The sequence below is a fragment of the Gavia stellata genome, chromosome 4, assembly GCF_030936135.1.
Source record: "Gavia stellata isolate bGavSte3 chromosome 4, bGavSte3.hap2, whole genome shotgun sequence".
NCBI lineage: Eukaryota > Metazoa > Chordata > Aves > Gaviiformes > Gaviidae > Gavia > Gavia stellata.
In genome coordinates, this window is record NC_082597.1 from 8,071,167 (window position 1) to 8,097,189 (window position 26,023).

Consider the following 26,023-nt stretch of genomic DNA (forward strand, 5'->3'; position numbering starts at 1 on the left):
CTATCAAGGGTTGGCTGAGCATTCTCTATCCCACCATAGCCAGTGGGGATGGAAGGTCTCCAGCACCTGAGAGGATCAGTCCTTCATTTCCCATTTAAGTCTTATGAACCACGCAAAAAAGAAGCATAAGCTGCAAGATTGATGCTTATTTCTGCCCTGTACCACACCATTTAATAAATTAAGAGCTACCTTTGTCCATTAATTCTTTGCAGACATTCAGACAAGTTTGGGAGAAACAACATCCTTCAAAATCACATGAATCAATGCCAGCATTTGGCACACATCGCACCCTCAAATCAAGTTATAACATGTGTGGCAAGTCCAGACCTTGACAGAAAAGTAAACTCTTACCTTTCTTGGTTTTACTTTGTCATGGTAGTCATATTGAAAAATCCCCTTGTAGCTAAGTCCTAACCACCAAGGAATTCCCTGCTTGTCCTGGAAGAAAAAAGAGAGGGAGTTATATTGAATGGTATGGGGAAATGCTAGAGATTTCCTAGGTTGTTATTCAAGGTGAAGATTTGTTTCTAAGCAGTATCTTCGAATGTCGTGGGTGCTGTTAAATTTACCCCTGCTGAATTTAAAGTCACAAAGCCACATGGTGTTTAGGAGACATCTGTTTCACTCTTAGCTATGACATAGAAAACCATTTAAAATGCATCACCTGTGACCAAGTTACTTAAAATGCTGCCAGGGGAGGTGGGGAGGTTTGACATGGGTCCCTTGTGCAGTGGTGCATCCTCCTTCTCTTCTCTGCAAATTATTCAGTCTGAACACTCAGAGACTGGAGAGGAAGGAAAGCGAATCACCCAGCTGACTTGAATTATGTGGAGAGATTTTAGAATTAATCTTGAAAATGCAGCAGTAATGGGATCTGAGAGCTACCAAGTGATAAGGTCTGACAGGCTCGGACCAAACTGCTTTGTGTCTGAGCGTGCAATAAAATGGCCTTATGGAGTAATGGCTGATATCTGATACCAGCCTCTTTGCGATTTACTGAACTGGAGTCCTCAATGAAATTACATCTGTTCTGTTAATGTGATAGAGAATGGCAGGGTAAAACACAGCAAAATCAAAACCCCCACATCAGGCAGAAGCAAAACCTATTATGTGCAGTATTTGCTGCCTCATTGCTGCTCACTGGTACTTATTGATCATGGGGAGTTCACTGAAATAGCTCTCAAGTGTTTGCAGGCTTGAACACCCAGCCCAATCCAGCAGATCTTTTTTGGTCTAGAGTAGTCCAAGAGTTATGGATGCAAATGGTGCTGGAGGGATCCTGCCCTCTGGCAGAAGATGAGGCTAATGCTTTTCGCAAAATGCCATACACATTAGCAGGAATAGACTAGAAACGCATCTCCCTGAGACAGGTACTGTTAGATATTTGTGTTTTTATGGTACCCCATGTGTGCAAGACATTACAGATGTATGAAAAATCATATGATCTGTGCAGAGAGATAATGATGAAACACATCAAAACTTCAGGGGTGATAAACGAGGGAATATGCTCTGGGGACTGTGGATCTAGCTTTCTTTATATGTTTATTGATTTCTCTACTTAAAAAAAGTAAGAACCCTACACAGCTGGTCAGGCAGGGAAGTAATAATAATAATATGAGACTGGAAGATCTGGTGATAAATTATTGGACAAAAGAAATGAGGGATTTAATGAATACCTGAATTAAATCCACATAGAAGCGGAGAGCTGTTTGGGGAGGGGCATGTGTTATCTCTAGAGTATGGGACAATGATTTGGCATTAAAAAGATGTACTGTATCTGTATCCATCTACCTATATCTCAAGCAAAGGGAGCTGCAGTCTGCAGGTCATGGCTGGCCCTAGTTAGTTGCTCATTGATCTGCTGGCTGGGAAAAGTCTGACCTCCTGGAACTACAGAAAGGAGTGAAGCATCGAGTCTGCCATGTGGCTGGCTTGTCCCTTTGGTGCTGGCTCACTGGCATCACCAGAGCTTGCCGCTGCTTGTGGGCTGAACATCTCCAGCACAATAGGACTGCAAGAGTTTTATCTCCAAGAACAGGATTTTCCTCTTTGGAGCTGTATTTACCAAACATTCACTACACAGTTGAAATAAGTTTATCCTACCACAGGAAGTGAAACGAGACTTTAGTAGCAGTGTATTGTATTCTGAAAGCAGGATGGTTATTTGTACCTCTCTCCCTCCCTCTCCAACAACAGTTTAATTCAATAAATGACCCTTTCTTGTAGCACGTACCTTTACTGCGTAATAATGCACTCCATATGTTGGGAGGGATTCTACAATGCTCATGTAACTGCAAAACAACACATAAAAGAATAACATGTCTGAGAAGCTGAGAGGATGATCTGGGGAAAAAAATGCTTAAATAAATAAAGAATTAAGTACAGAAATACTTAAAGCATTAGATGAGATGGGAGACATAGTTACATATTGTATTTACAGTCCAGTATAAATATTTCCTGATAAAACAAGGGTCACAAGAAGTCACTCTTATTTCACTTACTTCACAATTGCTTGACCTCTTGTCTGACCATTTAGTTTCTTGTAATGTTCAATGACTCGATCCTCACTGGAAAGGAAGAAATGAGATGTTTTATATAATGGCAGTATCATGACTAAGAATCTTGCCAAAAGGTGAAGAGACACTTCTGTTAACACAGCTACCGACTGAGGGAATCAAAAGGTGCCAAGCAAAAGTGACAGAATCACAGAATCACTAAGGTTGGAAAAGACCTGTAAGATCATCAAGTCCAACCATCAAACCAACATCACCATGCCCACTAAACCATGTCCTGCAATGCCACGTCCACATGTTCCTTGAACGCCTCCAGTGAGGGTGACTCCACCAGCTCCCTGGGCAGCCTGTTCCAGTGTCTCACCACTCTCTCAGTAAATAATTTTTTCCTAATATCCAGCCTGAACCTCCCCTGGCGCAACTTCAGGCCATTTCCTCTTGTCCTGTCACTCGTCACTTGGGAGAAGAGACCAACACCCACCTCTCTGCAACCCCCTTTCAGGTAGTTGTAGAGAGCGATAAGGTCTCCCCTCAGCCTCCTCTTCTCCAGACTGAACAACCACAGCTCCCTCAGCTGCTCCTCGCAAGGCTTGTGCTCCAGACCCCTCACCAGCTTCGTCGCCCTTCTCTGGACACGCTCTAGCACCTCAGTGTCCTTCTTGTAATGAGGGGCCCAAAACTGAACACAGGATTCGAGGTGTGGCCTCACCAGCACCGAGTACAGGGGCACGATCACCTCTCTACTCCTGCTGGCCACTATTTCTGATACAGGCCAGGATGCCGTTGGCCTTCTTGGCCACCTGGGCACACTGCTGGCTCATATTCAGCCATCTGTTGATCGACACCCGTAGGTACTTTTCTGCCAGGCAGCTTTCCAGGAACTCTTCCCCAAGCCTGTAGCGTTTGCATGGGGTTGTTGTGACCCAAGTGCAGGACCCGGCACTTGGCCTTGTTGAACCTCATCCAATTGGGCTGGGCCCATCGATCCAGCCTGTCCAGATCCCTCTGCAGAGCCTTCCGACCCTCCAGCAGATCAACACTCCCGCCCAACTTGGTGTCATCTGCAAACTTGCTGAGGGAGCACTCTATCCCCTCATCCAGATCATTGATAAATATATGAAAGAAGATCGGCCCCAAAACTGAGCCCTGGGGGACTCCACTTGTGACCGGCTGCCAACTGGATTTCACTCCATTCGCCACAACTCTCTGGGCTCGGCCATCCAGCCAGTTTTTTACCCAGCGGAGAGTGCACCTGTCTAAGCCACGAGTCGCCAGCTTCTCCAGGAGAATACTGTGGGGGACAGTGTCGAAGGCTTTACTAAAGTCCAGGCAGACAACATCCACAGCCTTTCCCTCATCCACTAGGCGGGTCACCTGGTCATAGAAGGAGATCAGGTTGGTCAAGCAGGACCTGCCTTTCATGAACCCGTTTTGGCTGGGCCTGATCCCTTAGTTGTCCTGCACATGCCCTGTGAGCGCCCTCAAAATGAACTTCTCCATAATCTTCCCCAGCACCAAGGTCAGGCTGACAGGCCTGTAGTTCCCCAGATCCTCCTTCTGGCCCTTCTTGTAGAGGGGCATCACACTGGCAAGCCTCCAGTCATCCGGGACCTCCCCCGTTAACCAGGACCATTGATAAATGATGGAGAGTGGCTTGGCAAGCTCCTCCGCCAGCTCCCTCAGCACCCTTGGGTGGATGCCATCAGACCCTATAGGCTTGTGAGTATCCAGGTGGCATAACAGGTCGTTAACTGCTTCCTTATGGATCACGGAGAGTTTAGTTTGCTCTCCATCCTTGTCTTCCAGGTCAGAGAGCTGAATACCCTGAGGATCCCTGGTCCGGCTATTAAAGACTGAGGCAAAGAAGGCTTAATAGTACCTCAGCCTTTTCCTCATCCTTGGTGACAATGGTCCCTCACGCATCCAGTAAAGGATGGAGATTCTCCTTGGCTCTCTTTTTGTTGTTAATGTATTTGTAAAAACATTTTTTGTTATCCCTTATGACTGTGGCCAGGTGTGTTAGATGAGGGGATTTGATGCAGCTCAGGGTAAACAAGTGGGACTTACAGACTGAGAATAAAAATAGTTTCCTAGGAGCTGGCTTTCTGTAGGGACCTTTTTTACTTACAAACATGGTATCTACGTATACAGACTTTTCCTTCTCTGCATTACTTTTCTTATCTAGAAACGAAACCCATGATATTACATTGTGTGGCAAACAGATGTGTGTCAGAGCTGCTCAAGCTCTGCTTTGCCCTAGCTGGTGCAACTTCTTTCCAAGCCCACCAAGTTCTCTGAAAGCTAGCAAAGCTTTCAGAAATTGGTGACCAGTAATAGCCCTAAGCCTCACAGATTACTCCTCATTGAAATTGCACAAAAACATGTACAGCAGCACTAGTGGAAGTGCTCTGGAAAAATCTCTCAGCAAGGAGTTAAATTCCTAGTGTTCACAGAGGCAATGTCTGTAACAGCAGGTTAAACAGTGGCAGGGAATGTTTCCAAGGCACCCAAACTTAGGTCCTTTTACTGTTAAAGTACTGATGTGCCTTTGCATACTTTGCATGGGTTATACTAACTTGCATTCCCCCAGGCAACGCCTGGCTATGCATGGGGGAGTTAGCATGCACCAGGACCCATTCCCAACACTGCTTTGGAGACTAAGACAGTTTCATGGTATAGATGGATGTGGTTCCACACCAGTGTGCCTCTGTGTCAGAGAAGAGCTCTGGGTGTGTTTGATAAATGCATGTTGAGACATTCACCTATACATGGTAGAGATGTAGCATCCAGAGCAGATCAGCATGACCCAAATGACAGACATCTGTAAGTTCACTTTCAAAGAATCTCCTTCCTTCTTCTCCAGTGAATGGGTAGCAGGAGAGCACAGAACCAGAGCTATTTGATGCACACAATCAGCTGTGCTAGCAAGGTTGCAGCATGGCAAAGTATGAGCCGATGATCTCCTTTCGAAGGTTCACAGTGCTCTCCTTTGATTTCAATTCCTCAATCTACGGCCATGCAAGTCATCACAGCCTCCAAGCCTGGTACTTTCAGACTGCTCTGACTTTGGTTCTTCTCTAACTTCCAGCAATGTAATGCCCACAGGACCAGCTCTGTTACATTGACATGACAGAATACTCAAGTCCTCAGGTTTAAACCCAATCTCTTGCTCTTTATGTTGCAACACCAAGGATAAGGAATCTGCTGAGTCCCCTCGAGATACTGTACAGACCTTGCCAGTCCAAAAAGAAGGAAACTTAAACTACCTTTATGCCACCTTTGTGCCTTCCCCACCTGGCACTGCATAAGCTTCCAGTAGTACCAAGTGTCTATCTAATGCCATGCTGCATTCAGTTTAGGCCAATGTGAACTGGCATTCCTCCCTCCCTGCATTTCCTAGGTCCAGCTGGGGCCCCTAATGGGGCCTTTACAGCCACACGGTTGTCCACCATGCGGTAATCCTTCCCCAGGCAGAACTGAAGCTATTTTTATTGCTAGACAGTGTGAAGGAGCACAGCAGCGTGGGATGGTCTGGTAGATGACCTCATCACAACTGGTCAGAGATGTCCACGGGGACTTTTGTGGAAGACTGCAAAGCGTTTTAATAGCCCTGCTAACATGGCTGCGTCTTCTCATTCCTGCCTTCCCCATATGCATCCTTGTGCCAGAGAGATCTGTGTGGAGCCAGAATCTCTTTTAGAAAGAAGTTCCCCTGCCCCTGCTGGGCACAGCCTTCATAAGGCCCTCACAGTGATGTCAAGGGTAGAGGCCACACAGAGACTGCTGTGACATCACACACAGGATGTTCTGTTCTGTGACATTACAAGGAGGACAAACTGCACTGTGACATGACAAACAAGACATGCTGTGCACAGATGGGACATGGGGCCTTGGCACAGGGGAGCTGAGGACTCTGCATCCATCCCTGGTAATGCAGGAAGGAAGGGGGAGGGCCAGAAACACCAGTGTAGACAGCACAGACCGATTCAAATAGACGGTCTGTTGGATTGTCAGCAGGGCCAGTTGTTCCCGCACAAGCCTGTAATTTGTCTGAGAGTAACTGCTTTCCTTACTCACTTGTCAAGTGACTTCCTCCGAAAGTCACTTGCAAAAATAAAAGGGCTCTGACTGTGGCAAGGTGAAGTGATGTCCCACCAGAACGCCACAGTGGGTACAGGGTGCTGATTGAGTCAGTGACAAATTTCATGCATAAAGGAATGGCCCAGCTCTCCCATCAAATCCCTCAGAATAATTTTAATGCTTAGAAAATTATCTGTAAGCTATAAATTCAACAGCTATGAAATCATATTCAGCCCACTGATCCAAGCAAGTACCGCAGATGTTATGGGCGTGCACATGAAGGCAGAGCCTGGGTCTCCTGCCATGATTATCATAAACAGGATTACTTTTGGAGCAGTAACTGAATTACATGAGCGTTCAGTACTGGAAGATCTCCAAAACCCATCATTCTTAATAAAAAAGATAGACGGAGAGGGCTTACAGCCCTTTGAAATTACCTCTTAAAACCGTGATTACATGTGGATGCAATTCCTCTCTGTCTCAGACAGGAACAAACCAGGAGTGACTTCTCAGAAAACAATGGAGTTTCTCCAGTGGAAAACGCTCTTAGCTTTGGTTTCCACTCTGTGCAGTTTATTGTGCAGATCAAGCTCTCATATTGATGCCATTCAAGGAAAGGATAGATGTACCTACAGGGTCATTACCTGACGTGATTCCGGATGTGCTCTGCTTTCTTATAGATGATTATTATAAAATAATGGATATGTTCCCAGACCATACCCCTTGGGTAGGGAAGACAATCAATGACCCATTTCTTTCAAAAGGACAGATGAGATGTCAGGGAGCCTTCCTGAACAGTGGGATAAATAAAGTTATGTTCTCAGCCCATACTAAAAGATGTGGGATGGTCCAGGTTCTCCTGAACAAATGCAAGCAACACTCTCTATACCTCCATTGCCTCGTTAGGATACTGATGATCTTCCTCTCCATTGTATAATGTTTTGAGGTCTACAGATGTTAAATGCCAGATAAGTATCATCCTTTTTTCTACTTTTGGACAAAAAATATAAAACCTGAATTATCAATCGAGCCATGAATATTTAAGAGTGGGGTTTGCTGCCTTTCACATTTCTGCAACACTGAGTTAGTCACACTCTGGGGAAAGAAACAGATACTCCAGAGCACAGTTCATCCTGACAGCAAAGGGAGCTGAGGGCACCTAGCTCAGACAGAGAGGTCTACACTAAGAAATGTTCATGGTCAGATGAATTCCACCCCAGATGCATGACAGTCGATCCTCTAACAGTTCTTTGAACTTCCTTTTTATTCCTGCTGCCCTGTGCAAGAAGGATCATCCAGCACAGAGGTCACTTTCTGCCTCCAGCTCTGGGACAGAGGGATAAGCCCAGCACGTGCCAGGGAAAACAAGCAAAATCATTCATGGGTCAGAAGGAGCATTAGCAGAGCTTATAAACATTCTCCCCTATCATTTCAGCTGTTCGTCTCTGGGCAGCTGCCATACTGCTATTGACAGCTGGGAGAGTGCTGGGACACCGCCTGGACCACCAGCTGACATCTCCTCGCCCCCTGCTCTGGCTTGTTGCTGTGTCTGTGACACAGAAACTCATTCATAATGCAGGGCTGAAAGAGGATGCTTAACTAATGTGGAGACACGGAGGCTGCTGAAGCATTACTGTCTGTTTGCCAGCTCATAAAACATTCCCCCCAAAGCTGCAAAAATTAGTACATGGATGATATCCTACAGGAGACAGCTCTGATAAAGATCTTTAGAACTACCAAGAAATCCCTCCTGTCCCAGTAGCTTACAGAACTGGATGGCAGACAACTTGCAAGCAAATGCAGGGCCAGGGTTTCTCATCATCAGATCCAGATTTTCAAAGGTAATTGTTTCCCCCCTCTCTTCCCAGCACACTGAGCTGTTTTAAATAGCTGTCCACACATTGCTGTGCCTTACTGTTGTTCTGTTTCTAACCTTTGCCTATCTTGATTATATTCTCAAACTTACTAACAGCTTTATTTGCAGTCATATGCTGTCCCACTGAAGCCAGCAGAGTATCTCTTGGGCCAAAGGGCCCAAGAGCAGGATCAGAGCCTCAGGTCTCTCTTGTATTACAGAAACTAAATAGTGATTTTCAACTGATATTTTCAGAGGTGAATTTTCTGGCAATGCTGACACTTTAGGTTGCTAAAAACAAGCTTGCATTCAAAGTCTGTTGGAACCTGAGAGAAGTTTATCTTCGCCCTGGTCTGTTGAAAATCCCATTCTAGCACCCACTTTTGTGCCATTGCATCTCCTCCTTGCGTTCTTACTGGCAACCTAGTACTGGGCTGGATTGCTGGGGAGGATCTGAATTGAGATAAAATGCAATGACAATGGCTGGAAAGGAGTGTTGTGAACTAATGCAAGTTCTCTCCTGTCTCATTGTGATTAGTTTTGTGTCTAAAATAATAAATACTGTCAGTTGTTTCCATGCATGGGCAAAAGAAATCAAAACTCAGGGCCCCAGTTCCTGGACTGTGTGGGAGGACCAGAAGCTCAGCTTTCATTTAAAAGAAAAAAAAAACCCCACACTCCTTGCTTCACCAGTAATCAGTGATGCTAAGAGATACTTGAGGACAAGATGTGCAACTGATTCTTCTTCATCTGTATAGAGCTGGAAACAAAAACTTGATGATATAAAAACTGCAACCTTCATCTTTGTTGTGATGTCTACAAATCTCCAAGAAGAGGTTACAGGGAAGGGAAAGGCCTGCAGCAACGTTATGCAACCAGGAGACTCCATGAAGGTGGAGCCGGAGGCACCAAACTGTGCCGATTCAGCCCTCGCTGCATCTTAAGAATCCAGGACTCATCCCACTGGTCTTACTATGTTTGACAGGAGCAACAGGTGATGCTTTTTGATAGTATGTGATGGAAATGCTATATTATTTCATGCAGATCTATCATAGTATCTTGCTGAAGGTATCATAGTATTTACTTGACTATCCATTTTATGGCCTCTTAGTCCATTTCAGCCTACACAAATGTAGCACAGTGTTCTTTTGTTTGTTTGTTTCAAACTAACTAGAGCAATTACCCATCCCACCTCTAATGTTTTAAATGGTTCTTTCCAGAGTTGGAAATTCACTTGTTACTGCTTTGTGCTAATGCTGAAGAACTGCAGCATAAAACTGATGGCACACAGAAAAGAACAGGATGAAATTTGTATCCTGTATGTAATCTGCATGAGATGCAGAAATGTCAGAAAACACAGTTTTAAAAATCTGCCCTCTTAGGTCACTGAAGTTTGATCTGTACTTCAGAGGCTTTTTGCCCGATTCACCAGCAGCCTCTTCTTGAGAGCATTCAGCATTTCAGAGGGTGTATATGAAAAAGCCACCATCAAAAAATAATGAACTACTGATGTATAAGAGGTCTCTGAGACTTGGTTACTGAACTGAAATCACAAGGGAGTCACAGGACTGTAGCCACTGGTTTTATTACCCCATTGGAAACAACCAGCTTCCCAACCTGCGACCTGTTCTCAGTCACATGAGAACTCCCACAAAATTAAGTACAGCTGCAAGAAGTGCTGTACCTTGTGTATAACTGTAAATACTCACATTCTGAGCATGAGGTTTTTACATGGCTCTTCTTGCTTCAGGTGACTGAACATAGCCCAAACCAAGGAGAGTGTCTTACGGACAGAGGCAGTCCCAGCCCTCACTGAGATTTCCCAGCAGAAGTCCTTAGCATAGGCATGTTGACTAACACTTGCTGACAGTGGGAGCAGACAGATCCTGATGGGCAGACGGGGCCTGACTGGCAGCCTGGGTTGTCACTGCTTTCCTGTGTACGGATACCACCACAGGCAACCGAAGCAAAGGCTATGTGGGCACTTCAGTAAGATCTCAGTCCATGTTGCTGCTGAAGGGTCAGATTTGCCTTCCCTGCCCATGGCTACTTGTTCCCACCACTCCTCTTGTGGCAGCTTTTAGCTTGAGCTACAAGTTTGTCTGTCAGACCAGGCCACCGACCTGTCTGGAAATGCACTTTTTTTAATGTGTGGATTAATGTGTGCAAAAAGGAAGGAGATGCTCCAAACAGGGAAAACAGTGAAACAACAGCCTACATTTATCAAATTTTCACAAAGATTTGGTTTGATTTTTAGATAGAAACGCCAGGAGACTGTGATGATCCACAGATTTTGTGTAAGTGCTCCTGACCTCAGCCTGGGACTCCGAGTCTCTCCTGATGTGCTCAGAAAGTGATTAGGAGACAGACTAGTTTGCCTATGGCTTGACACTAGGTACAGCTAATTCTGGTGTTGTAGCCATGCCAGGAAAAGCGGATGGCCTTCCTGGCAAAAGGAAGAATTGAGATCATCATAAACTACAAACTGATTTGTTTCCCCATGCTGTCCTCAGATTACCAAGATGCTGAAATTAAAAGAGTAGCAGATAAAGAAGTTCACTCCCACCCCCAGGCTTATAGCCTAATGCTTTAAAGACAAACATGAAAGAGGAACAAACAGAAAATCAAGTGAAAGCATCTCCCCATTAATGAACAGTCTTTCCCCAAATTCTTTCCTATTTGAACAGATAAAAGGGATAGGCAGGGTGGCACAAAGAATCTATGTGTAGGGCATACAAAATTTAATTGCGACCCTGCTCCTAGCCTAGATTTAATTTTCAGTGCAATAAAGACAGAACTCACAAGCCTCCACCTCTGAATATCACCCAGTTCGTATAAAAGGAGAAACACATCCTTTTTATTTCAGCTGTGCCATACAGAGAGGACTTGAAAGATGAAGCTCAATCACTCAAAAATAACACAGAGCAGTGCAAAACATTGACATTTCAAACTGGGAAAACTTTGCTGGGAAAGGAAATGGCACATTAGGCCTCTTGATTTCATCAGGACACTTGCACATTTACAGTGAATTTTCTGGACAGATATTACTGCAGCCATTTGGTGGACAGGGAAAATAAGGCCCAGGGTGGTAGCTCTACTTGTGTTGAATCATGCAATGAGTCAGTGGCAGACCCGGAGCTAGAAAGCAGGAATCCCTGCATCCCAGTTCCACTATCAGATCACTTATTGCCAGAGCCGAGTTCTGCATAAGACACTGCAAAGCTGCTCAGCAGAATGATACGTTACCAATAAGCAAGGGAAGGATGCTCCTTCAGCGCTGGTGTTGGAAGGGCTGGCAGCTTCTTTAATTCATTCCTTACAACTTCATTGCTGAAAAAGAGTTCAAAAGGAAGATCAGGCTACAAGAAAACAACCACAATATTTGATATGACCTGACCTAGCTGGCAGGCTGCTACAGCTCTACATCTGTTCCTCCTTAACAAAAGGCACAGGGGTTTCCTTTTTCTTCTCTCTTTATTTGTTTTATGGCAGCCCAGTTAACTTTTCCCTCTATTATCAAAATTGGAGAGAAGCTCTCCCAGATGGTTATGTTGAAGCACTTCCGAACAGTGACTGGACACAAAAGCCACCATGTCAGATTTCATTGAGCAGGGTCCCACAGACGTGTCCATACACAGAAAAAATCAAGGGGAAGAGAAGAAAAAGTGGTGCTTTCAGCTGCAATAAAGCATCTTTATTTAATGCCTTACAACTTGCTGTAAAAAGTAATGATTTGCTTTCTTAGCATCACAGGTTGTTCTTAGCCTCTTGCCCCAGATGTTGGCCTTTGCACATCTTCACTGATAAGACTCCAGCTTGAATTTACGTCCTGCTACACAAAACCCTCCGTGGGATCTCCTCCCTGCAACCTCTAGTGGCCATGCTGGCTAGCTGGTGCAGCATCACTGCACACCAGAGAGCAAGGAGAGCTCATGAAATGGGAGACAGAGTCTCACAGATGAAATGATACCATGGGATTTTCTCCTACAAACCCAAAATGCCTCCCTTCCCACTTTTAAACACACAAGGAATTGTGTACACATGAAAAAAAATCCCTCAAAGGCTTGGGAAGGAAGACAGTGTTGCTGTTACTTTTAATATTGTAGAAATACACAGCCAAGAGGGCCAGACATGACACTGAGGCGTGCCAAAGAATTAATGTTTATTGTGTTACTTCTTAATAGCAGTTTTTTTCTGCCTTCTTGTACCCTGCCCTTTATCCTGCCAAAAAGTGTGGCTGTCCTGAAGCTGTGGAGGGAGATATGAGCTCCAGATTTCCCAGCTCACTGGCTTCTCCTGTAGGGCAGCAGGGCCATTAACCAGGCAGACAGGTAGTCTTGGCATCCCCAGCTGTATACCAGCCATCCTAACATCTGCTAAAGGCCCAAGGAGCCCTTGCACGTACCAGGTCACCCTGAGTTTTGTTCTTGTCTCTGGGACAGTCTGTATGGTTGCTTGTAGAGACATGAGCTTCAGTTCTTATAAAAATCTTCCCACAGCATTTTTCCATTTGCACATCCCAGCAGCTGACTCTGCCTGAGACCTAGGTGGGTTTATCTTAATTGGAGTTTGCAGGTTAATTGCTAGGTTGAGCCATAGGGTAAACCACTAACATAAATCCTGGAGACGGCATTTTGGGTATTTCTACAGGCATTTATTGTCATGGTAGTTCCCAGACAATTGATTAAGTAGTTTTAAAACAGGACCACAACTTCTAGTCAAGAGAAATCTATGACAGAGATGACCAAGTCTTAATTAGGTTCAAATTTTGCAGAGTGAACAGCGCTTACAAGAAATGACTAAGGCAACCACTTCCACGCTAAACACATAGAAAACCACTCAGTAGCACCTCATATGACAAGTCAAATGATTCTTGACAAACAGTGTTTGAACACCCACTCCTGCCTAAATCTCATGAGCATTTGACCATCAGATAGATCCTCCTTTGTGAGTGCAAATGCTCAAAAGCTATTCAGATGTTTCCTTCCATAGCAGGTAAATATCTACACAAGTCTGAACAAGAAGCTACTCTGTTCTGTGATATCTGCTGATCTGGCTGCTTTGCTCTGTGACTGACAGCCTAGAAAACAAGCTGTTGCTGTTTACGGAGTTTACTGGGTCTGCCCAGGGATGTCTCCTCCACAGCATGTGCATACTCAGCTCTTACTGAGTTTTTTGACATAATGACAGAAACCGGGAAAAAAAAACAGAACCCAGCACAATTGGAGCACAAGCAGCAGTCACTCCCCTCAAGTGAAGATTTTTTAAGGCTGGCTGCTCACAGAAGGAAATTGAGAAATTTCCAAAACTTTTCTGGGAACACAGGGAGTAATTTCCAAATAGGGACTTTCTGAGCCCAAAAAACTGTCAAATAGGACAAGATTAGTGGTGACTAACTATCTTTGAGAGTCTGGGAAAAAGCCTGAACCCGTAATGGCTCTCATAAAAGAAAGGGCTAACACCACTCAGCTCTATCTTTTCTGTCAATGAGGAGCAAAGCTTACTTGCACTGTGATAAAAAGTCTTTTAAGAATCAGAGAAAAAGATATTCTTAGTGATGTTGTTGGATTGGATTAGCATTTCTGCTCAGTACCTAGAAAATATAGTAAAGGTAATGCCTCACAACTTCAAAGCACCGAATGTATTTATTTCAGGTAATCACTTCCAGGAACAAAAAGGTATTTCCTTCCATGGTCCATATATTCACTAAGTCTTCTGGCATTTGTCTCAAGACAAATGAATTTAGACTCCCAAAAGGATGTCAAATCAAGAAAAAGGAAAAAAATAATGACTCAGGTTGCATTTGAACTAGTGGCCATGAGGTCACTTTCCTCTTGGCTCCTTTTAAAACACCAAACCCCTTAATTTTTAAAATGTTTCCAGCAGGATCACAAGTGGTTTTGTACATACTGCCTTTCCTACTATTTCTAGTGAAATATCTCAGTGTATTTATTTTATTACTGCATTTAGAAAGTGTTTGTTTAATCCGGTCACTTGTGCTGCATTTATTTTATATTCGAAAGTGTCCAACCTCCAGGGTTGTTAGATATGGAAGGGTGCTTTTGACACAGATTTATTAATATACAGAGAAAAGGCTCCAAATACACTTTCTCTGTGTCCTCTAGATCACTTTATTCCTGCGCTATGGTGGAAATTGTAATATTTAAAAGACTGAATTGCAAAAGCCATCTGCATGGGTTCCTGAAAGCTGGTTAGATATCCAGAAATAAGGTCGACTGACTGGAGAATGGACCTAGAAAACAGAACTCCAGAGTTCTGGTCTTAGTTCTGGTACTGCCTGTTTAATGAGTCTTGGCCAAATAAATTAGTCACCACACCTCAGCACTTGTGTCTACACATGAGGGTAAAAGGCCTACCTAGCCACTTCATAAGCATTTTGTGAAAAACAAGTTTTTGCAAACTGCCTGCAGTAATTTTGAGTAAGATTACATATGCAGTTATGCCTCAGGAAGTCCATACATTCTCTAGCATGTGTAATAACAATGATCAGTAACAAAACTAAACTGCTGGTTAAATTTATCAACTCTTCTCAGCATGATAATTCGTTCTGTGGAATGCAAGAGGAAATGCAGAGTCTGAGATTCTCAGATTAAACGGTACCATTTGAAATACAGCGTTTAGGATCTTCTCCATAAGGTTGCAAGAATGCAGCCTGGGTTTTGTAACCCCTTAATAAATTCTAATTGGTTAAATGTCACTTGGTTACACAGAAAGAAAAGTAAGCCTGAAACTATGTTAGATTACCATCTGCCCAACGTTGAAATTATTGTGAAATTCTGCTTAACAGGAAACTGGCCATTTGCTTTCTTCCCTTGTTATTCTTTCATATGTTGCTGGGAGATGCATGGAGTTCACTCGAAATGTCTCATATTGCTTAACTGGAAGAAATATAGCAATGAGAACCTGTCTGAGGAACTAGCTGCAACGGTTCAGGATTTTGTTTTATTTAGGGTTTTTTTCTCTCCACTCCTCAAACTGTGGGATAAATGATCAGTATATGTTATTTCCAGCTGCTTTGATGTAAATGCTGTTTAAGGTTGAAGAGCTGGATTCCGAACATTTAAAACCAAAGTTGCTGCGAGTTCCCCAAAGATTTTGGTCAATGTCAGACTGGACTCTAAGTCTGGTAGGATTAATTTAGGGGAAATATCTCAACTATTTTAACAATATGGTATGCTCCCCTCCAAATTAGCCAGGGCACCTTGGTTCCTTCCTCTGTGTAGGCCTAAAGAGAGTCTCACCTGTAGGATTTGTGTTCATTTAAGGAATTGAAATTTGTCCTGCCGATGCTCTGCCAACCAAGTGTGACTCAGCTCCCAACTAGAACAAGATTAGCTTGAGTTAATAACCTTTACGTCTGTCTGCAGGATACTAGTTTAGGAGCTTTATACACATGATTCTGTGCCTTTGAAGTCAAAATTTTTGCAGCTAATATTGAAAAGCACAGATTCAACCTTAAGTGTCCTATTCAACCTGACAATCAGTGGAATAGAGATACCCAAATGTCCTAAATGCAGTGGTCTGTCCCTGCCTAAATGTAAACCTTTTTCAGTCTTGTCAGCTGAAGCAATTGCAGAGTCTCTTAAATAATGTGAAAATCATTCTCCTTTAATGCAGAGGACTAGGAACTTCTTAAGGAGAATAACTTTTTTTTTTAAAACCTTGCTGAGCTCAAGTTCTGCCTCGATCTGTATCAACTAAGAGATGTGCCCTTTGTACAACTCTGCTTGCAAAATACTGAGTTGGACCAGGCCACTTACAGCAAACTCTGAGAAATATTTTTCTTGATGGAGCTAAATAGGTTCAGGAGCTCCGGGTTTCTGATGGGTTTGTTTTTGAAATGAAACACACGTTAGAAATGGAAAAGGCCTCAGACAAATTGTTCATTATATATAGATGCCAAACTGATCTGTCAAGGCTATTGTGGCATATTAGTTCAAGACAGATAAGGGCGATTCAGACCATGTACTCTCCAGGCTTACCAAACACTTGGCAGTCGTTGCGATGCCTCAGTTAGGCAGTACTCCAAGGTGGCAAGAATCAGCACTGAGGGACTCGTACATGATGAAGCCCTACCAAAGGATGCAGGATACATGCTTGAAATGGCACATAAGCCCCTTTTGGGGTAAGGAAAGAGGAGTACTATAAGCGCAGTTATTATTCTGAGGCATGGGATGATTTCCTCAAAAGCAGCAGTAGGAGCTGCTGTCATTGTAGATGCAGCAGTTCACAGAGGTAGAAAACTGATTGTAAGATCAGTTCTGTTTTTTGAGCTCCCATGAGGCCCAAAAAGCAGGCTTGCAACTGCATTCAAGAGTCCTGAACCAGCCCCTTGTGATCCACCAGCTGGGTACAGTGGGAGTTTGGAGGCCACCATGGGCAGGTGACACCCTGCAGCTGAAATTGTGACAATTTGGCATTAGCTATCCCAGCACCTGAGGTGATCAGCAGTGACTGATAGGAAGGCTCCCATGGGGAACAGCATTTCTCCCATTGCTACAGATGAGCCAGGGCTTATGCACTTTTCTGGATCAAGGCCAAAGAGAAACTTGTAGTCTCACAGGCTATAAATCTGATGGTGGCAGTAGACAGGACAGGTGTGGGAAATCTGCAGTCTGCGTTCCAAGCATGCAACCCTTTAGAATTAACTTATTTCTTCAAAAACAAAGCAGGAGTTCAAGAGTTCAGCCTTCACGCAATGTATGCTGCCATGCACAACATATTATCTTTAAATCTCAGCAGCAAGACATTCACAACCGCAGAGCTTCTCTGTTTCAAAGAGTAGCCACTTCTATTTCAAACAGCATTTCAACATCAACTAACTTCAAACAAACACTGAAGCTAACTTCAGCCCTAAGAGAAGTCAGAACATTTGTCTCCATCTGCAGTTCCTCTGGCTGGCCCCAGGCTTGATTTGCCTCCCAGATTTTACACTGCTGATACAAATAACCACAAATCTCAGCAGGCAAAATCTTGACCACAGTGACCTCATGTCAGACTTCAGTAGCACCTGGATCTCACCCAGCACATAAACCCATGTCAGTGCACATTAGAGGGGAGCCACTGGACAGACATCTCTGGAGATGCTAAGTCTTCTCCTAGACTGTAGAGGGTCAGGGTAGGATTCTTCTACCTTCCTCCAAGAATAGGCTTTAAACTCCACTAATATGGCAGAGTGCTTTGCCACCAAAGCCCATTTATAAATTAAGATCCCTGGCAGTGTCAGCAAGTTGTTATTACAACACCACTTCTCTGCCTGACCTGGATGTAAGGATTCCCTCTTCCACTTCAAACCATTCTGATCCACAGGTGGAAAGACCTAAGACCTAACTGTTTTAATGGGGATGGTGATGACTGCCACACCAATGTGGAGGAAGCAGTTAACACCATGTTTTGAGGTATCTTCTGTGCTCTCAGAGAAGGTTCCTCATTTCTCTGTGGCCTAGAGAAATGCACTGTGATAAACTTATCCATTCCTTTTACAAGGGACATCAAACAGCTTTTAGCAGATGGATGCTTTCCACAGGCTGTTTCCACTTTTGGTCTGGAAACAGATACTTGAAGATAAAATGCTTTCAGTCCTATTAACCCCGAGCCATCTGATTCCTTTCTCTTCTGTGTTTCGTAGTCTGAATGTGCACTTTTTGGGTGTGTTTTCGTGATGTCCAAGATATTCTGAGAAATACTAAATATTGTTCTTCATAGCAAAACCAGTGGAAGATGTGGTTTATCACAGGTTTGAATGGCAAAACTCTGCTTGGTCCAGCTCTTCTGGGCTAAGCACTCGGCAGTGCATTGAAAACCAGACTGAAAAGTACAAGAGCCACATGTACTGCAGAACCCCCTGAATAAACACTGCTGATAGCTGAGTTATTCCAAATCGGGTGGAACTGAAAAATGAAGCAAGACTGGGCTTGTGTTTCTGTGGTCAGATGCATGTCAGGATTTTGCAAGTTGATTAAGGTTTTGAAAAATGATAAGGCAGAACTTAAACTTCCTTTTAGCAAGGGTTACCTTATGTCATATCAGATTCCATGATGGGCAGGCAATATTTGCAACGCATTGTTCCTTTTCACTGATTTGTCTCAATTCTAGCTGGCTAGAAGTCCCAGTCCACCAGAAGGTGGAACCTGCCTGTTATTCACAGCCTCCTATGGGTGCACAGAGTATCATTACAGTCTTCTCTCCGTGTATCTCAATGCTGATAACATTAAGACACCTCTTTAGGCTCATCTGGCAATTCAACCTCACTGCCCATTCACACCTTGTTTTCTTCTCTGAAACTAACTGCAATGGATATTGTGGTCCTCCAGCTGAACTCACATTCAGGTCAGCAGAAGTAATATATGGAGTATGTGAAATTCTTAGCACAGACAGTTCTTCTGAACTTCAGATTAAGAACTTTCATGTTTCTCACAAGGCATAAAACAGCCATCTGACCGTTGGTTGCTACTAATGTGTAACTGACAGATACTATCAACTTAAATGAAAATTCTTGGGCATTTCATTAGCAGTCTCCTGAAACACCAAGCACAGGCACCTCTCTGAATTTCTTACAGCAAGTCTGAAGATTTGGCTCAAGGGATACTGGAAGTTCAACAAAACCAATTATCTAAATTGTGATTTTGAGAACTCTGTCCAAATTCAAGCTGAAATATCAATTAGTGATGGAATTTTAATGTTGCCTCTGGCTGGATCTGTGATATAACAGTATTGTAAAGTCATTTCCTTAGTAACTTCTTCTGAAGACTAGTCTATTTCCTGAACTTCATGGGCATATTTGTCAGCAACAAAATCACAAACAATGCTGTTTCAAGGCATGCTCTGGTCAAAGGCTGTGTTTTGTGAAGAAATGATTTCAGGAGACACGATGTCTATGTTAGCAATGCATTCCTGTCGCTACACAGCTACAACTGAGTTGCATCGCTCACACAGTGATTTTAACATATTCATTCTCACAACACGCAATGACAAACATTTTTAAGATCACCTACCTTGAAAAATCTCCCTTTGCCTCCTGCAAAACGAGGGAGAAAAATTAAAAATATATTATTAGAAATAGAAAAAAAAATTAAGAAAACGACTGTTCAAGATTTTCCATTTGCAAAATTCATTTAGCAGCAATTTCCTGTTGTAATTGATTCCTCATGTATTTTTTGGAACAAGTATCTAATGTCAAGTGCCATGATACATGCAGTGAGCTGGGCAGATTAACAAACAAAAGGTTTTACTAATACAGGGCCAGATTATTCCTCATTCTGCTAGTGGATACCCAAGAAGCTGCAGAAAATAATGCTAGTAAATAAGTAATTTTTTTGGTCAATGTGGATGCTACATTACTAGAAGATCTCTGAAGTCTCAGTGACTTTGTAGCCTCTGAGACTGCAACTCCCCTGACTCTTTTTACAAGTATTCTCGTTATTTTCTAGTAACTAGACTTTCAAAAAGCTACCTTACTGTCAGCTTTCAAGGAGATGCAAGACACAGGTTTCTCTAACTCCTTGCTGGGTGTTTGGGGGAGTATTTAGCTCCCTTAATTATATATCTAGGTATTTCTATTTATTACAATCACAGTCCAATGTTAAAGGGCTGGGTAATGTTCCACTTCAGTAGTTAGATTAGTACCTGAGTCTAACTGCATATCTGGCGAACCCTCAAAATCTGGTGAGTCCCCACCTCAACAGATGTAATACGCATTTTGCATTTTCCATAGGCAATATGCATTTCATATGATGCATGCTAAAGCACCTCATTTGCTGTCAGCCACACAGAAAGCACAGTGCAAGAATGTAATTTGTGCAGTGAGAGAGTTTCCACTGCAAGAGGACTGAGTTTTGCATTCAGGTCTTTTGTCTTTACATCCATCCAGCCATCCACAAACCTGCCAGCCCCTGTCTAGTGGTGCTTCAGTCCTGAGGCTGGGGTAAAGTTCAGAGCTTTGGTGGTACTTTAATTTGTTCTGGTAACACAACAATTTGAAATAAGGCTGCAGACTAAATCACTTGAGTTCTGACAGTTCTTGACTATCTTCCTACTTCCATCTGAGTGAAGTGAAGGGCAGACAAGCTCTCCTCTGGTTCATGGGAAGGAGTCCTCAAGCATATCATGATCATAATTCAACACAGAGCAAAACCCAAAGGATGTGCCCTGGCCTGCACAGGGGTGAACATACTGAATTTAAAAAACAATTTTGTAGGGTAGATTCTCCATACTTCAGTTCTTTGATGTACATGCTGCAGTGAGAAGTACTGATCCCTCTTGTTTTGCTTGGATCCTGTCACAAACATGGGTTGCAGTAATTTCTGGTTACAGACCACAGAGGTGTGGCTTGTTTTGACTGTTTTCATTAAGTTACACATCAAACTACTACAGGAATACACGTAACATCCTGTGTTTGTGATGAGAAACAATCACAGCAACAACGGTTACAGTGGCAGATCTGGATCTGGCTGTATAATTACTAAGTGCTCAAGTTATTCATTAGGATGAGCAGACAATAGATTCATAACCCTACTGCTGCTTCTCACAATGAGCCTGTTGTTTGATGTGTATTCCCCCAACAGCCCATATGCAATTTCTATAATGTGCTTTTAATTGAGTCCCCCATCCTGACTCTCTCACTCCATTTTTGTTACATAAAATGATTTTAATGAAGATTAAAATCTCTACACATTAATTGCTTCTTTAACATGGAAAGCGCTATAGAAGTGCAATGCATTGTTATTTATCAGTGCAGCCTGATGAGATGGCTTGTCTGCTCACATGGCTCCTTGTAGCTTCATGGCTGATGGAAAAAAAAATTAAAACTACACTGTACAAAAGGGGAACAAGGATCATCTGACAGTTATCTGTGCTCTGTTCCCACAGTCATGCTCCTAAAAAGAGATCTGCTACAAAAAAACACCTCCACTACCCTAAGAAGATTCCTCTTTGGGAATCAGAGATTTATCAAATGCTGCTCGTAATTTGCTCTCTGACCCTTTCTCTCTTCCTGAAGAGCAGGACTTTCAAAGACACTTTTTTTTTCTGGAGAAGCTTTTTGGGAAGCTTTAAGCCCTTCTGCCCACCTTGGAGAATACAGACTGTTGCATATATAGAACCTTACAGAGATCATCAGAGGGCCAAGCTCCATTGGGAAAACAAATGCAAGTAAAGTCACTGGCGAAGAATCCATTGCATATGGATTTCACCTAGGAAATTGCATTCATCACTTTTAGATTTTCTCTGGCTTTACATCATACCTCAGGGTCTTGGATATCTGTGTAAACTTGGATATCTGTGCAAACATAATATGCATTTATATATGCAAAATGTTGGGTAGTGGAATCTGCTCCATGCATGGAGAGGTCTGGTTTGAGAGCCTTCTGTATCTATTTTGCATTGGTATAAATGATGAAAACTGTGTAAAGACATCTTTCTCCTGCAAGTGGGTGAACCCCTGCACTTTTGTACAGCCATTTTGGATTTGGCAAGTCAAGCGATTTAATGCAACACAAGGAAACACAAAGCAAGAGAAGGAGGGTGCTTACCTGCAAGATGTATGCAGCCAGTTCAAACACCACTTCACTGTCAACCTCAATGAGTTCCTAGAAAGGTGAAGAGAACAAGAAAGAAAGAGACAGTTGAGTCAGTTTGAGCTCCTGCAAGGAGGACCTGCATCTCCTCCTGGTTACTGCATGGTGAAGCGTGCAGTGCCAGTTTTCTCCCCTGGCTAGGCTTCAAAGCATTCCCTGTGCTCCTGGACTGGAGACCAAAGTGAGGGAGAACCTGCCCACTCATATATGGAGAAAGCCAAACATTCAGTGTAATGGCTTGGTAAATGAAGCATAACTGGATGTGGCATGAAGGGATTCCTGGGGAGGAGGAGGGAGAAGACAGGTGGAAGGGGAAGATCAGGGTGATTTTTATTTTCTTGCGTGATTTAGTGAAAGGTAGTCACCCGTGCTTCAGGGGAACACAGCCTTGTCCTTGGTTCACAGAAGCAAGGAAATGAGAAAATTTGTCTTCACTGAAATTGTGTCAAAGCCCCCGACGAGCTCCTCCAGCCCTTGCCCAGGGTAAACTCACAGGAAAAAGAGCCATATACCCTCTTGCAGGATGGGAGCTCTGGTTTCAGCCCCTTCATCCCCATGAGCACTGGGGCTGGTGTTGCTTTGAGAATGAGCTGTGAAAACAAATCTTTTAGTAGATCTTCACTGCTCCTTTCTGTAGGATCCAGTCCCCTATGAAAACAATCTTGGAGGGTCAGGTGAAATTGTGAGTGTTTTGCTTGGACACCGTGGTCACATGAAGGACACTGATGGTCCCATGAGATCCTCTTAGGGTCCTCCTGCTGTGCCTGAGATAGTGGTCACAGAACCAAGGGATCCAGGCACTGCTCCATCTGAATGTGTGGAACGCAGACCTGGCATCAAAGATGCTTGAGATGGGAGGCAGGAGCGTTAATCTCGTGGCCAAGTGTGCTCTCAAGTGTCTGGTCCCTGCCAGTATCAGCTTTTGGGAAGACAGTGGGCTTTTACTGAGTTACTGTTTAGGCTTCAATTCTGCAACTAGATCTCCTGCGTTGACTCGTACATATGTGGCCACGTACACTGGGTCAGTTCAGCTCACTCCTGTGGTGGCTTTTCTGTTGTATTTATTTAAGCTGCTGCTTTTAATATTTTACTTCATCTGGCAAGAAATGAGGGATCTAAATATAGATCACTGCTGTGATCCGTGCTCCAGCCAAGTCATGGCCACACCTCATTTACAAGCCACAATCGCTGCGTTGGCTTGTCTCTGGCAAAATCAAAAACAAAGGGAACAAAACAGAGGATAAGATCCAGGTGTCCTTGGCTTTCACCAGTGCCAGCTTTTTAAAATAAGCACTTCCATTTCCTTCACCTCCTTCATAACAACTCCTTGGGAAGTGGAGACCAGCTCTGCTACGGGCCATAAACACACCTTCCCCCGTTTGGCTAAGCTGCCTGATTCACGCAGGTACCTGCACTAACAATGTGCATGTGCCAAGGGAAGCAGCTGGTGCGAGATGCAGATTCAGCTGCAGGCGGGGCCGGGCTGGGGCAATCAGGCACACCCCATAGCAAGGGGCCATGCAGAGTAGAACCAGAGTGCCTGGTCTTCCTCCCATCTTGGAGCACCAGGCATTGCACGGACAAACCAGCCTCTGCAACCCCATGTTGAAGTTATGGCAAGTCTATACTAGTAGATAAAGTGGACCAGAGCCCATTCTCTGGCCCTAAGGGTATGTGGCACATTATAGCTCATGATTAAACACTCTTCCTCCCTCCACCGGTCCCAGATTGGGTTACCTCAGCTGTATTGCCTCTTGGGAACAGGTGCTCATCCCTGAACAGTGCCCAAGCAATGCCTGGGACAGGGCTAGTGGGCACAGGCCAAAACCCGTGCCAGAACATGCTAGTAATTAAACAACCTGACTGATTGAGGCACAGTGCCTGATGCCAAGCCCTGCCTCATTTGGGAGTACAAATGTAGCTTGGCCTTTCTGCACAACAGTGGCTTACTGGTCCTGTGCGGCGGTTTGGGTGTGTGGGTCCATGAATGTCTCATTGTACAACAGGGTGAGTGAGGAGGAGCGGTGGGCAGAGCCAGGGCAGGACAGCGCCTAACGCAGAGCCAGCTGGCAACCCAGGGGACCAGCAGCCCCAAAATAAACAGGCCACAGTTGTCTTTCCCAACTTGAGCAGTCCTGTGCATGGGGACATTTGATGGTGTGTGTCTAGAGAATCAACAGGGCAAGGTCTGAGGTGCTATGATAGCGTTATGGACTACGCTTATATCGTACACAGTATCGTCTTTCCAGGCTGCAGGGGAGCTTGGGGTGAAGCTATCTGTGGGAAGTCCAATGAGGAAACTTTTTGTGCAACAAGGAAGCTTTCAAGGTTTGGGAGCATGCAACACCCCCTGCTAGCTGCAGGAACGACAAGCACTGGCTGTGCTTAGACACTGAATCCCCCTTCCTACACTGAGAAGAATCCTCCAGGCATGCCGGCTGAGTGCTCGCCCTGTGTCTTAGCAAAGACTTTGCACCCAACTTTCAAATTCAGCGCCTTTTTTAATAGCACAGCACGACCTGCTGTGGCTGGAAGTCAAATGAGGAAGGACCCGCATGGGAGACTGGGAATCCAACAGGGCTATTTTTGGATGGAGATGACAGTCAGCTCAAATGTGCAAAGTAATGGTTTCAGGAGAGGTCAGAATAAAATAGACCAACCTAGATCTGTAGGCACTTTTTTCTTTTTTTTTTCCTCTTCTTCTTATTAAGCTTTCTCCAAAAAAAAGAACATCAGTGTAAGCTTTTCCTGGCAATACTCCAAAAAGGAACTTTTCCCCAGGAACCAAAATGTGACGCTCGCTGAGCTTGTTGCTGGAGAGGGCTGACTAAGCACATCTGATTGCAGCCTTGCCAGAGAACAAAGCTCTGCACAACTCAGCTCAGCAGCCCTGCCTCTTTCCTGGGCACTGGAAAAGAGGCATTTTCTGGCTTCTACCCTGCATTTTAGGAGATGCAAAGTTAGTACCTGCATTTTAGGACATGCAGATATCAGGAAGCGAGGCTACAGATTTGGTGTAAGCTAGTTGGCTTAGCAGGTCACAAACCTGCTGAGGGTTGTGGGATGGCAGTACAATCACTCCCTGACTATAGCTGTCTTTTCCTACCACTTCCTCCCTGGCAGATGGAGGTGAGTCACCGAAAATGGCCTCTGCCAGCACAGCAGGAGGTAGGTCAGATCCTCCCAGGGAATCCCAGCTGCTGAAAAACCTCTCCCAGTCCCACATACCGAGCAGCTCTTCCAGCCCACCCGGCCAGGTCTGCATGCAGCCAGCCTCCACCTCAGCGGGTTCTGGGCCTGCTTAATTTTCTGGACCCTGCCCCTTCACTTGTACGGATCAGCTTCACAGCTCTGCCGCGGGCACTCCGGTGGGGAAGTGAAGGCCATGCCAGGGGGCCCTTATCTCTGGCACACAGAGCGCCTTGCAAGGGGCAGCTCAGAGTTACAGTGCTGGTGACAGCAGGCTGGTGTTTTCAGTAGCCTACCTGGCAGGGCCATTTCTGGTACAAAAAACATTTCTCTGTGCATGGCTAGTTCCTGTAGAAGGTGGTCTTCAGTACACACCCACAGACACCCTTCCCCACCCCTCATACACCCACATGCTCCCCTTGGCCCACAGATTCAGTCACACTGTCACAAATATGTAGTTATATGCATCCCTAACACACTTACACACTCACATTCTCAGACACACAAACTCTCACAGTTACAGTCACACATGCATGCAGTCACCCATCCTCACACGCTCGGCCCCCCATGCCTACCCCCCCTCTCGCACTCAGACAACCTCAAGCACTCTCACACCTCCCTTGCACGCTCCCTCACACAGGTACGATCTCACACACAGACACACACTCTCTCACAGACTCACCCGCCCAACACACCCCCCCGCTCCCCCGCCGCCGAGCCCAGAAGATGGCGCCCGCGCCGCAGCCCGCGCGGCCACTGCCGCCCTCTTCGGGCGGGAACCGCTAACGACA

General features: G+C 44.5%; 1 protein-coding gene across 3 annotated transcripts in view; it reads right to left on the minus strand.

Annotated features, from left to right (window-relative positions):
* Positions 1-26,023, minus strand: part of FRMD4A (FERM domain containing 4A) — a 212,682-nt gene that overhangs the window by 54,310 nt on the left and 132,349 nt on the right. For all 3 annotated transcript variants that reach the window (XM_059816142.1, XM_059816143.1, XM_059816141.1), the window contains exons 6-11: positions 21,999-22,055; positions 19,464-19,486; positions 11,695-11,778; positions 2,502-2,567; positions 2,234-2,291; positions 352-438 (exon numbers count right to left, since the gene is read on the minus strand). In XM_059816142.1, coding sequence (XP_059672125.1) covers positions 352-438; positions 2,234-2,291; positions 2,502-2,567; positions 11,695-11,778; positions 19,464-19,486; positions 21,999-22,055 — 375 coding nt within the window. The remainder of the gene's footprint in view (positions 1-351; positions 439-2,233; positions 2,292-2,501; positions 2,568-11,694; positions 11,779-19,463; positions 19,487-21,998; positions 22,056-26,023) is intronic.